The following is a 14,204-nucleotide window of genomic DNA, read 5'->3' on the forward strand; positions in this document are numbered from 1 at the left end:
CCTGTGTATTTTATGTTATGTATTTTTAAAATTACTCAGAAGAGTCCATAAGCTTCACCAGACTGCCAAAGGAGTCCAACACAAAAAAGGTTAAGAACTCCTGATCTAAAATAGTAGCAGCCCATGTACAGAGGAGGAGCACAGTGATTGTGTCAGAGTCTAATGAATATGATAGGTCACATTTATGCAGCATGTCCATGATTTACAATTGTTAAGTCCTGTTGTTTTTATTTTCCTAATATCTCTTATAATAGGCCCCATTCTCTTCTCTGACACTACTGCACCACCCTGGTGCAGGTCTTCAGTCACAGACTATTGTAATAGCTTGCTGATTGGTCTTCCTGCCATGTCTTCCCCCATTCCAATCCATCCTCTACTCATCTGTCAAACGAATCTTCCTAAGGCTTAGGCCTGACTATGTCACCACCCTATTCTATAAACTTCCCTACTTTTCACAGGATACAATATGAAATCATCTGATCTCTACAGTCCTTCATCTCCTGACCCCTTTCTACCTTTCTAGTCTTCTTATGCCTTACTGCCTCCACGTACTCTGCAATCTAGTGACATTGCCTGCCTGGCTTTTCCTTATACACAGTGCTCTATCTCTGGACTCCTTGGATGTCTCCCCACTTGGAAACCTCTCCCTCTTCACTAATGCTTCCTGGCTTTCTTCCATTCTCAACTAAAGTCCCATCTTTTGCAAAAAGATGTTCCCAGGCCTCTACCTTCAGTGCTTTCCTTCCAAGACTAACCCACACCTCCTCCCAATTCATCCTTTATGTATCTTGTTTCTAACATTTGCACCCATTGTTTGCACTCATTAGACTTCGAGTTCCTTGTGAGTAGGGTCTTTGGGGGGGGGGGCCAGGAGGAGAAGGGAGAGTGTTGGTTGTTGTTGGATTTTTGTTGGGTTTTTTTTTCTTTCTCTTTGTAACCCTAGCACTTAGCACAGTGCCTGGCACATGATAGGCTCCTAATAATTTCTAGTTAACTGAAGGACTGCACTTTTATCAGTGTAACTTTATGATATAGACAGTCCAAATATTCTCACCCCAATTTTGTAGGTGAGTAAACTGAGGTTCAGAGAGGTAGGGGGATGTGCCAAAGTTCACATGACTGGCAAGCAGTAAAACAAAAATTCTATTAACCCTTTCCATTATTACATGCATGTGCTCCACAGCTGTCCCTCATGTGTCTACTTTTTTCCCTCCTCTAGCCCCAAAGCATGTGCTCTTAGAAGAGATGCTCCACAACCTGGACTTCTGTGACATTTTGGTGATGGGGGAAGAACTCAAATCTGGACAGGAGTGCTTAGAGCTAGACTACGGTGAACTGCAGGAAAGACATCTGGATGCTACCAACTCCACATCAGGTTATTCTATCTATGGTAAGAAAACTAATAGTATTTCATGTTCCCCTGTCCCCTTGTTGCTGATGGTTTTCCTGCAAGGGATGGCCATGACTTGAGCTTTATGATCTTTATGAAATAGACTGGTCAGAGGTCAAAGAGAAGACTACTCAGGTTATCATATTACCCACCATGGCTCAGTCAGCAGAAGGGACACTTGACTTCAGACTCATGATTTTGGTTACCAAGTCTTAATGACCAGCCTGGTCACTCATATCAATGGGAATTACCCAGTTCAATGGTTCCCAGTTAGTGGTTCCCAAATCCCTACTAAGTAGTAGAATAGAAACTACGACCCTGGGCCTCCAACAATTCTTTAAATCAGTAAATTATTTCCTAATTATGTTTTCCTCTTTGAAGCGTTACAAATTTGTTATCATTGTAGTTATTTTCAGCACTTAATAATAAATCTAAAAGAATATGGTGAGTACAACATGACTAATGTGGAAATACATTTTATATGATTGCACAGGTATAACCTATACCAGATTGCTTGCTGTTTTGCGGGAGAGGAGAGGGAAGGGGAGGGAAAAGGAAAGAAAAATTTGGAACTCAAAATCTTTCAAAAAATGAATGTTGAAAATTGTCTTTATATGTGATTGGAAAAAATAAAATACTATTAAGAATTTTGAAAAAAAAGAAAGAAAAAATATTGTGAGTAGTATATTAAATTACCCTAGGTATTCAAAACACTTTTTTTTTTGAAAGGGATTTGTGGAACAAAAAAAAATGGGAACCAATAATCTATATAACCTAGATACATGGAATTTTCTTTTACCTATAAACTCTCTTACTTTAGGAATTATTAATAACAATGAGCAAATCTACCCTATCTAGAATCTTCACCAGATATAAATGGTCTTGAGTTAATTTGGTTTGATCTTTAGTACCTCACTCTTTTCAAGAAATAATCCATTTCAATAGTAAATCTTAATTTGATGTATATTCCTTCCCTCACCCTCTCCATCAGAAGAATTCCCTCTCTTGGGAAATACAGAGAACTGACTGCATAGGCCACGCGTTGGCCTTGGGGTCCCCATCTGAGAATGACTAGTATATGGCTTTCCTGACCTAGGTGTGGGCACAATGAGCAGCTATGAGCAGGTCCTTCATCAAGTCCGCTATCGCAATTGGCACCCAGCCAGCCTGGATGATAGAAAGTTCCAGATCAAGTGTTCTGAGCTCAATGGACGCTACACTAGTAATGAATTTAACTTAGAGGTGAGTCTTGCTATTGTTTCATTTTATAAATGTATTCAAGGCTCTAGCGGGATCTTAATATGAGCCTAAAAGGAAACTGCCACCCCTCTCTTCTTCTTTGTGGCCCCCTTAAGAAAAAGAATCTGGGATAAAGACAGAGGAGACACAAGAATGACCTTGAAGGACAGCTCTAAAGTTCTCATTCACTCAACTGCAAAAACTTAGGTTAGATCAAATTAGAGATATAAGAAACATGAGACTTATACAGACCCTTTAGCTTCTCTCCTTGGTCTCCTGCCCTTTGCTTTCACAAATTGGAGTGATTATTGCTCTCAGAACCACAAAATCATTTAGAGTTGATACTCTTCACTAAATCCAGCGCGAACTCAAATCTGCATGCGTGCTGAATAGAGAGAGGTGAAGAGAAATAGGGAGGAGGAGAGAATACTCTATCTCCTTCATAAATGTAGCAAACCAGAAGCCCAAAGGAGGATATTGACATCAAAGGAGCTTAAACCAATAGTTGTCTTAGTAGCCCAATGACAAGAACTGGGACATAACTCAAGACATAGGAGCCCGCTTTGTTCTCTGTTCATTTGTCTGTGTGCTCTGCCTCATCATGGTTCTTTTTGTCCTTTTTACTTCCACCACCACCCCTCAAAATTTCTTTTTAAAAATTCAAAACCTTTTGTTTTTATGCTAGTCATTTTCCCTTAACCCTCCTCCCTTATAAGAAACAAATTTTAAGCCAAACCAACATACATAGCAGCCACATCTGACAGCTTATATCACATTTCACATAGTCCCCTAACTCTACTGAAATAAGTTTACTTCATCATCAGTTAGTTTTCTTTGACCAAGGTCGTTCATCATACTTAATCAAACTTCAATTACTTATAAATATTGTTTCTGGTTGCCTACCTTAGTCCAAATACTGAGCTCACTCAGCATCTGTCTTCCCACATTTTTCTCAGCACAATAATAATTCCATTACATTCATATAATGGATTTGTTTAGTTATACCATGTAAGTGGTTAATGGGCAAACACTTCATTTCCAGTTTCCAAGTTCCATTCTGACAAGTACTGGTTGATATTCAAGGAAGGCAGTTATCTCACTACTAGGTATATACCCTGAAGAGACCAAAGACAAAATAGAATGGTCCCAAATACACAAAAATGTTAATAGCAAAACACTTTTGTAATAACAATAAACTAGAACTAAAGTAGATACAATCAATTGGGGTAAATAAATTGTGGTAAATGAATCTAATGGAATTATTATTGCCCCATAAGGAATAACAAGCACAGAGAATTCAAAGAAGCATGGGTAGACTTATATGAACTGATGCAAGGAGAAACAAGTAGAACAAGGAAAATAATAACCTAATAATACATAATGAAAGAACAATCACAACAAAAAATATTGAACACTATGTAATTATAATGACCACACTCATCCCCAAAGAAGAGATGATAAGATGTTCCTCCCTCCCTCTTCTTTACAGAGCTGAGGGATTGTGGGCTTGGAAAATTGCGTATATTCAGCTGACATGCTGGTTAGTTTTCCTAAACTGCTTTTTCTGCCTTTCTCTTTTATTCTTTGTTAGGGAAGAGGGGAGGCCTATACTCAAAAATAAAGTGATGTAAAAACAACAGCTATCAATTAAAATTTGATTTAAAAAAAAATCCAAGGGAAGACAGTTCACTTTTGTGAACTCCTTGGTTCCAAGAAGATCTGCATGTAAAGAAGGCCACAGCAGCTGGTTAGAACACCAGCTAAAGGAACAGGTGCAACCAGCTTGTTTCTTTATATTTCCAGGTGAATGTTCTGCATGAGATCAACCCAGACACAGAGCACGTCAACCACATGGTTGTGCAGCCTCAGTTCCTCCAGTCCGTCCACCATTCAGAGCCCGAAATAAGTAGCATGCGTAATTCAGGTAAGACTAGTGGGACCTGTATACGTCATCTTGGCATCATTGCCTCCCCAGCAAGGATATCTTCTCCTCCCCTCAGCCAAAACTACTATCACTCCCAGTTCCCAGGGTCACCCTTCAGGAAGGCAGGGGAATGTGTTAGAAAGAGAGTTAGAAGAGCCAGCTTTGTCAATGGCTTTGTTTAATGGGTCCTCCATGTGTCCTGGCTTTGCTAGTAACTATCTGTGTAATCCTCCTCAAATCATTTAACCTCCCAGGGCCTCACAAGTTGCCTCCTTGTTAAGAGAAGAGACCAGTGCCAAAGAAACAGAAGGGTTCTGGAAAGCTTTTGACAAGACCTGCCTAGAATATAAGCAGCCATCAGAAGCAAAAGACTTAAACCACCTTTCTTTAAAACTGTGTTTATTTTAGAGGTGTAACTCTCACAGCCTCAGAAATGGATGAGATCGAATTGAAATGTTTGCCCAAATGTATATGATGCTATATAGGTGGTCAGGATATATGAAACAATGATAAATTCACAGACTATGCATTGAGTCAGGAAAATGCAAATTCAAATCCTAGTTCATACTAGCTGTGTGACCCTGGGCAAGTCCTTAACCTCTGTATGCTCTATTTTCCTCCTCTGTAAAATACAAACAAGAATAGCACCTACTTACAGGGATGTTGTAAGGATCAAATGAAGCAACAAATGTAAAGCAATCTGCAAACTTTAAAGTATTATAATGTCGTTCTCAGTTTAGGCAATTCCCAGGCCAACAAGTCCCTCCAACCAAAAAAGATATTGATCCTCTATTGACTTAGGAATTCCTAGGGTCTTGAGGTACATAAAGCTTAGTGATTTTACCCAGAGACACACAACTAGGAAGTATCCAAAGTGGCATATGTGTGTATGTATTTGTATGCATTGTGAGTATCACACACACACACACACACATACACACATATAAAATCGGATCTTCATGACTCCAAAGCCAGCTCTCTATTATGCCAAAAAGCTTCTCATATTACATGTTGTGTTACATATTAATTGTATGATGTTTCAAATAATAAATCATGTCAGCATCACAGGATAGTAGAAAATCCTGGTGACGGAGGTCAAAAGAATGGGGTTTTCTTCTTTATTCTGCCACTAACTCTCACTGTGTGACTTCAGGAAGGTTAATAAAATGTCTCCATACCTCAGTGTCTCCCTAGTACTACACTTGCAATTAGAAGATCTGGGTTAAAAGTCTCCACTCCGCTTTTATAGGTACGTGACCGTAATTGAGCAAGTCACACCTCTGAGCCTCAGTTTCATCACAAGTTTAAAAATATTTCCATCCTCTCCCCTATCAGTTTCTGGGAGTATGAGATTATAGAACTTGAAAAGTACCTTATAAATGTGAGCTATTCCTTGTCTTTAAAAATATGAATATTAATAACTCTCATGCCTGGATAAACATGAAGTATAATCACAATTCCAGTGTCATGAGTGGGAAAAAAAATTGTATCAAAAATCAGAAAAGACCCGGATATAAATCCTCTTTCTGCTACTACTACCTGTATCATCTTGAATAAATAATTTTCCCTCTTTGGGCCTCTATTTCCTCCTTTGCAAAATGAAGGAATTGGACTAAATGATCTCCAAGGCCCTTCTAGCTCTAAAGCCTATGAATATCATCATCACCACCATCATCATCTTCACCATAGAAAAGCATTTATTAGGCATCTATTCTATGCCAAGCACTGTTCTGGGGCCCTATGTATACAAAGACAAAAATTTAAGTCCCTGCCCTCAAGCAGTTGACATTTTGCTGGGTATGTACACTTCATGTAATTATGTTGACTTAGGAAGGAATAAAATTTTAGGAAGTTTGCCCCTGAACAAGGATAAGAAAATGGTGAAGCATAGTAATGCAGAATCCAGCTATCCCAGCAAGAGGACCCAAGATAAAGGCCTAGGTCAAGTTACTGTGAGGTATTAAGCAAGTAGCATTTCTCTATGCCTCATCTATAAAATGGGAATATTGGCATAATGAAAAAAGCACTAGATTTAGAACTGTAGGACAAAAGTTTGAATGTTGGCTTTGGTATTTACTACGTGGGTGACTCTGGGTAATTTACCTCACCTCTCTGGGCATGCATCAGTTTCTTCAACAAGAAAATAACAGGATTGACCTGGTTGGATCTCTAAAGTTCCTTCTAGCTCTAAAGCCTACGACTCTCTGACCTAACCTGTGAATTTCACAGAGATAATTAAATAATAGAAGTGATAAAAATCACTTTGGAAAGTATAAAGGATGATATGAACATCATATGCTTATGCATAGCAATTATTATTGAGAAATATCTATGATGCCATGTAACCAAGAACTTAATAGAACTACATCCGCAATTCACTTCTATCTCTTTTCCTCTTTTCAGTCATTCCCAGCATTGCTACGGTGGTCATAATTGTCTGTGTTGGAATGCTGGTATTTGTTGTAGCCATGGGTGTATACCGAATCCGAGTAGCACACCAGCACTGCATACAGGAGAGTGAATCATCTAAAGAGAGTGAAATGGATTGGGATGATTCTGCACTTACTATCACGGTCAATCCCATGGAGGTAAACCATACACCTTAACTGGAAAGTCCCTCCTGGAATGCCCTTCCCCTTTCTTCTCAGTCTTTTAAAACCCTATCTATTCAAGGGCCAGATCAAGCCCTGTCTCTTCCCTGAATTCTTCTGGCACTTCTAATCTGAACTAGAGGCTTAAGCACCTAATTAATTATAAACCATCTTATATGTTGGCTTGTATACCACTTGTTTCATTTATGTTAGTCTTGTTACCCATCAAAATGATACACTTCTTGAGGACTAGAGCCCAATTTTCTTCTCTTGTATACAGAACTGGGAACATACTAGGTGCTCAGGAAAGGCTTGCTGAGTATATGAATGACTGAGCCTTGCTCCAAAGACTTGGGAGCTATCAAGGAAAGAGTATATTCTGATAGGCAGTTTGATACATCACCTATGATATAAGGAGCCCTCAAAGGATTTTTTTTTTTTTGCAGAGGGGAGTTGTTGGGAAAAATTCTAACTCCGTTACTTACTATCAATATGACCTTAAGGAACTCAACTTCTTTGGCCGTCAATTTTTTCATCTATAAAATTAGGTAATTGGGCTAAATGAACTCCAAGACCCCTTTACAATTTATCCCTCTAAATCTATGATTCTATGATTCTTTGTTCTGCCTAAAGCCTTTCGAAAAGTCTGTGCTCTTTGGCCAGCAAGCACTAAGTTTCTAAATTTACTGAGCATTTGATACGCATCTACATGTGCCCTACACCAAGCCCCCATCTTCACTGTGAAACCTCTACAGTCACACATCAATTCCTATGCCTTTCTCGATTTGTGAAAACAAACATACCCAGAGGAGATAAACCTTGTCAATACAAAACAAAATTTAGAACCCAAGCAAGTGCTAGCTAATCACATCAGCTAAAGTTAAACTGGTTGCCAGCTCATGAAAGAAATTGCTGCACCACTAGCTAGTATCAGCAACACCTACCTTCACTTGACTGATTACACAGAACCCTAAGAGATTCAGCCCAGACAGAAAGAACTCACTTCATACAATATAAATAGGCCTATACTTGAGAGGGGCCTGGGTAGATGGTCAGGAAAGTAGGAAGTCAGCAAAGGGATGATAAAAAAGGAGAGTTGTGGGACAATACAGAAGAGAAAGGAGATGTTGGGACCTACCCCATCTGTCAGCCACACTAAACTAGCTATGCAATGTAACAGTCAACATTTGTATTGAGCACATATAATGTGTCCAGTTCAGTGTAACTATAAACTAACACAAAAGCAGAAGAAAGCATGGTCCTGCCAGCCCCATTCCTCCCTCTCCACTTCCAAGAAATGTAATGGTGGGGGGCAGAGAGCACTAAAACAGGTGAAATATTTAGAGAATACAAAACCTTACATAATCACATGCAATATGGAGTAGAGAATTAAGTGATATAAGAGGAGTTAGAGAAGAAAAAGGTCACTTTGGGCTACAATAGTGAGGGAAGGTTGCTTAAAGAAAATTTTCTTTGAGCTGAACCTTGAAGGATGGGCACTGTTTAGAAAACAGAGAGGATATTCCATGTGGGAGGAACACTCTAATCCACATTTTGGAGCGAGCACCACTTTCAAACTCATGAAAGCCAAAGGTGACTCACCAAAGTCATAGCTAACTAGTTGGGCACTTGAAATGGAGGTGAATTAGAGGTTTGGAACTAGAAACAGGTGAAGCAATGATTGAGATGAAAAGGAAATGCCTGGAAATGAGGGTGTAACAATGAAGACTGAACTTTTGTCATCCTTGTTCCCTAAGTACCTAAAATAGGAAGAACTGTGCATATGCTTGTCCAAAAGTAGTATTTCTATCTAACATTACATATTATCCAATGATGTCATAACCTCCCAATGAATTTAAGTATTTATTTCCATCTGGAGAGAGGTAAAAAATTATCAGCTTTTCTGAGGGGTGAATGATTCATGAGAGACACCATGGTGTGGTCATGAGAGTTCTAACCTCACAGTCCAGAAGACCTAAATCCTACCTCTGCTACATCACCACTATATCACAACTCCTCATGGGCCCAGGCAAATCCACTAAGACTACAAATTACACAACTGATGATTTGAACCAGTGGAAGGCATTTCCATACCTGCAGTTCCCTAACAAAAATGAATCATGAGTCTGGGCCAAAAGAGAACAAATAAGTTTTGTTGCAACCTCAATATTCTGCACATCTATAGAAGAACACATAGCTTCTTACAAATATTAAATGCTCTTGAAATGTTCAAAATAATAGCCCCTTGCAGAAATTAAGGCTATGTTAATGCAACTGTTGTTAGATTAACTCATTAAATGATTGTGATGACCTTTGTAGAACTGCCATAGAATTCTTTCTTCCAATGTTTTAAGGACAACACTTCACCAACATCCCACTGACTAGAATCAATACCAGAAAGCCATTGAATTTCCCTCCTGTTTTGCATAGAATATGGCCTATGTCCTTTCACCAGTTACCAACCATTTAGCATTAATGATGAACATTTCTCAAGGCATGAGTCTTTAGCATTAAGAGCAAAGACTTCCAGAAGACTCATTTATTATATAAACACTTTCATGAGTGTTGTGATAGGAGATCCTTTAATAAAGGCAAAAAAAAAAATTGATTTTATTGAGCAGCACTCTGTGAATTCAGGCTCTTAAAGAGGGTTTCTCAATGTGTTTTTTCCCTATATTGACATCTAGAAATATGAAGAACCTGGCCATGTGGACGAGGAAAGTGAGGAAGAGGAGGAGGAAGAGGAGGAAGCAGAAGACAGTTCCAGTGATGACTCAGATGACAGTGAGGAAGAGGAGGAAGAGATTGGCAAGGGCAGAAGTGGGCAGAATGGCCCCAGGCAAGCCCAGCTGGAATGGGATGATTCGACACTCCCTTACTAGACTAGCCCATGGTCCCAGGTGTATCCCTTTTGTAAACACCAATACAATGTATTCCTGAGTCCAGTTACACAGAGACTATGAATTTGATGACAGGATTTGGATAGCCCTGCTTAGCCCAGCTTCATAAAATGTCTTGACCCTTTGCTCCTAGGGGCTGAGAAAGCCCAGGAAAGCACAGATGACCCAGATAAGTCCCACATTGTCAGTGAGAGCTCTAGACTTAGCTTGACCATCTCTTCTCACCAAAAGCCTCTCTCCATTTCCTACGGGCTCACCAAATCCCTGTCATTCAATCCATAGAGTTTTGCCTTTGCTATTTTTTCATATAGAAAGGTTCTCCGCTTCTGATGTTCTTTATTTCTGCCAGGCCAAATGCTCCCTCTTGCCCTGTGTGTCTGACTAAGGATTCTACTTTGATCACAGTCCAGCATTGTGATTGGGTGAGTGGCAGTGGGTAAATTACGCCCATGGTTGCCTCTTCTTACCTCTTTGAAAGGCCAGTGTTTTATGCAGAAAGGTTGTTTGAACATCATAACCCAAGTTTATATTGTTAAGGAGACAAGATACACTTATTATAAAGGGATTTTTGGGGGGGTGAGGGAGGGAGAAGGAGGAAGGTATTACCTACCATCTTCTCTCCAGGGCCTATGTTAGCTTCTACAGAATATCAATAACAAAGGATCATTGTTTATTGTTGGTCATGGGCAGTAGAGCTGACCTCCAGCCATAGATGCAAGACCCTACATTGAGCATTCACAGATCTGTGGAGTTGTATTGCTGCAGAATCTGACTGCATAATGCTACCCCAGTGGGGAACCATGGGTGCTGAGACCACTGTTTCTACAGATTAGAATTTAAGGAAGATGGGAATGAAAACAAAATCTAGGCAAGAGAAAATGTTTCATTTTGCCTGCTGTAGGATTACACAACAACAGCTAGGATTTATAGGGAGGACAGAGGTGAGGAAGGTGGCCAATAAAATATGATTGCCTGTTGGTTGGGCCATTATCTTTTCAGCCAAATGGTGGCACAGAATTTTGAAAAACACATCACCCAGTAAATATACTCTCCTTTGTATCACGGTCCCCAAGTCACCTTATCTCCTCTTTCTTGCTGCCTTTTCTTTTGATAAGTGGGCTTCTCAAAGAATATTAGGACATGGATTGAAATGCCTGGAATTAAAAATGAAAGCTTAGAAATATAACAGCTTATTCCTCCCCACCACCACCACTCTGCCCAAAAAAAGTACCAAAAATTAGGAAGAAAGCAAACACAACAGTACAACCTGCTAAGTCTGGGGGGTTTTTTCTCCCTCTCTTTTTTTTAATGTAATGAAATCTTTTTGATCGCCAACATATCACAGACACCTAGTGAAGCAACTGTTGCCATGGTAACTAGTCTAGAATCTTTTGTAGCCAACAGAATAGCAAGTGTGGATATGGAAACACTGGTTGACAACCTAGAAGACTCCCTAAGAACTTGAATTTTGGTTCATTCCCACTACTTAGCTTTTGCTTTCTCCTCTCTCCCCCTGCCACTATGTTTTCAATCTTAAGTGAAGCTTCCCATCATCCTCTGCCCCTTACAGAGAGGCATCCTGATAGGTTCTGTATGGGAGAAAAATGATCAATTAACTTTTGAGGTTTAGATTTAAAGACTAGCCAAGGATCTTTTCTGGTTATGGTGTCTATACCCTTCCTGAAATAAACTACATTTAAAATTTTTGAAGTTTTTAAAGGTCTTCTAGGGCATCCACCAATGCCAAGATCCCTAACAATAGATCTCTATGATCTTCTCACAAAAATTTGGGTTTATTAGGACAAGTCTGTGAACAAAAAGTCACCACCACCATACTAGTATGGCACCTTGAATCTTGCAAAGCATTTTTCATGTCCATTATCAGGCAGGTATTTCCATATTCCTACCATTTTACAATTCAGGAAATTAGACTGAAGTTAGAAATTGGTGACTTGCCCAAGGTCACCCGGACCTAAAATGCTCATCTCTTCACTCTCACCTGGCTCTCTTTATATCACAGCACACTTTCTAGGTCTGGCTGGGCACCATTGACAGCTCCTAGATCAGATGAGATAATATTTATAAAGTGCTTGAATACATAGTACCTGGCCCATAGTAGGTACGTAATAAACATTTGTTCCCTTCCCTTCCCCTTCTTTGAGAAAATCCTTTGGAAGAACAGAAAGATTGGGTTTCAATCTCCATTAAGTAGAAATAGACCCTTCTATTTTAAAAGTGCATAATAACCACATATTCAGGTCTGATCTAGCAGGAGGTGAATGGGGAGGGGGAGAGAGGAATCTATAAAAGTCATTCTATCCTTCCCAATGAATTATTTGGAGACAAATGGATTCAAATACAACTGAATTCTGAATTTTCCAGCAAGTAAAATGAATAAATAATAACTTTATTTTTAAAAATCCTTTCTGAATTAGAATTTGATTGAAAACATGTTCGATTTTATTTTTACAATGACTTTTTTTTCCTCTTTCCATCACTCAGTGATTTCTTGTTTGCAGAGAACACATTTTTTGGTGCCCTTCAGTTGTCTCCAATGGCTCTATTACTTATTCATGGTTGAATGAGTACGTATGAGCATTTTGAAATATTTATATTTCTGTTATTGGGGGGAAATTAGGTCATGGTGACACATTACAGGAGTAGCAAAGATGGATCATTTCATATGGTATTGGGCAAATAGATCCCATTTATAAAGGGATAGTCATGGTAACAGGTCAGAAAGTGCTCTCTCTCCAAGTTTTTTTTTTGTTTAAAATTATAATGTCCATGCTAGCTTCAAACAGAAAAAGCTAGAACTATGCTAAGTCAGCAAACATTCATCATTTTCCCAGCACTGTACTACTGGCAGTGGAAAGGGTGGGGGAGGGGAGGCAGGAAGAGAAAAAAAGGAAAGAGATACAAAATGAATTGAAGCCACAGTCCCTGACCTTGAGTAATTTGTTATCTGATTAGGACCTTGCAATCTACATACCATCAAGCATGCTAGGGAAAAGTAAAATTGCTTGGATTTTTCCAAACAGCCATATTCTTATCATGTACATTGTCTCTAGACAAATGAGTAACTAACTTTCTTCCCTTCATCCGAACATTTGAAAGATGTGTAGACACAACCTCATACTTCCCCTTTATAGCATACCACTTTGGCTCTTTGTCATCTAATGAACTGGATTGAGTGAGTGACCAAATTCAATGACCAAGTTCCCAAGTCAGCAGAACATGAGACTACTCTGGATATTTATACCACTTTATCAGACAATTTGCCATTATAACTGTCCAAAAAGCCTAGAACCACCACATTTTGGTAGATTCAATCAAACTTTCTATATAGACATGTCTTCTGCAGTAATGTTCATCCGAATCCCTCAAAGGAATCATTTCCCTGATCTCTATAAATCTAGATGATTTTTATATTTCTGCCCTCTTGAACTGTTTTATTATTTTTCCCATAGTAGCTTGATTTCCCAACTCGGGTACAGATTTGGACATACACATAGATAGATAGATAGATAGATAGATAGATAGATAGATAGATAGATAGATAGATAGATACATGTGTATAGGTATACATATTTATGTGTATATGTATACATATACATATATATACACATACATACACATATACACTAAAAGTTTCATGATATGAATATGGGCCCTCCAGTAACATCATTGATGTGTTCTAAACAAGCATTTTTCCATTCATGTACTAGAGTCTAACTCACTAAAATTGTACTGGAGCAAATCCCAGCTCTAAAATCCAATGATTTCCACTATTTATGTCATATACCACCACAATTTTTTTTTTTTAATTAAAAAAAGGATTTGTGGAACTCTGCCCCACTCATTACATTCACATGGCCCAGACTTATTCAAGACCATGGGTCTATAGCCAAAAGCAGTAGAATGAAAAATGCCATCTGGTGTTTCCAGGTGTTTTAGTCAACTAATCAGATTGACTGGTCAGTCATTAAGATGGTCAAAATAGTATTTAACTGAAAAGCAGTTAATTTGAAAGTTTTCTGTAGATACACACCCCAAGATGAAAAGATCAGGGAATACCAGACACGAAAGGAACCTTAACAACTGTGTGATCCAACTCCCTCATTTTACAGCAGAAATCAAAGAGCAGAGAATAGGGACTG

The 14,204-nt window shown here is 38.9% G+C and overlaps 1 protein-coding gene across 1 annotated transcript in view; it reads left to right on the forward strand.

Annotated features, from left to right (window-relative positions):
• CLSTN2 (calsyntenin 2) overlaps positions 1 to 12,464 on the forward strand; it is a 225,360-nt gene extending 212,896 nt beyond the window's left edge. Inside the window, exons 11-15 of the mRNA XM_020986139.2 lie at positions 1,220 to 1,390; positions 2,487 to 2,632; positions 4,433 to 4,553; positions 6,957 to 7,141; positions 9,832 to 12,464. Coding sequence (XP_020841798.2) covers positions 1,220 to 1,390; positions 2,487 to 2,632; positions 4,433 to 4,553; positions 6,957 to 7,141; positions 9,832 to 10,026 — 818 coding nt within the window. The 3' untranslated portion in view covers positions 10,027 to 12,464. The remainder of the gene's footprint in view (positions 1 to 1,219; positions 1,391 to 2,486; positions 2,633 to 4,432; positions 4,554 to 6,956; positions 7,142 to 9,831) is intronic.
• The last annotated feature ends 1,740 nt before the right edge of the window (positions 12,465 to 14,204 follow it).

The sequence above is a fragment of the Phascolarctos cinereus genome, unplaced genomic scaffold (assembly GCF_003287225.1).
Source record: "Phascolarctos cinereus isolate Bilbo 61053 unplaced genomic scaffold, phaCin_HiC Scaffold_726;HRSCAF=1367, whole genome shotgun sequence".
NCBI lineage: Eukaryota > Metazoa > Chordata > Mammalia > Diprotodontia > Phascolarctidae > Phascolarctos > Phascolarctos cinereus.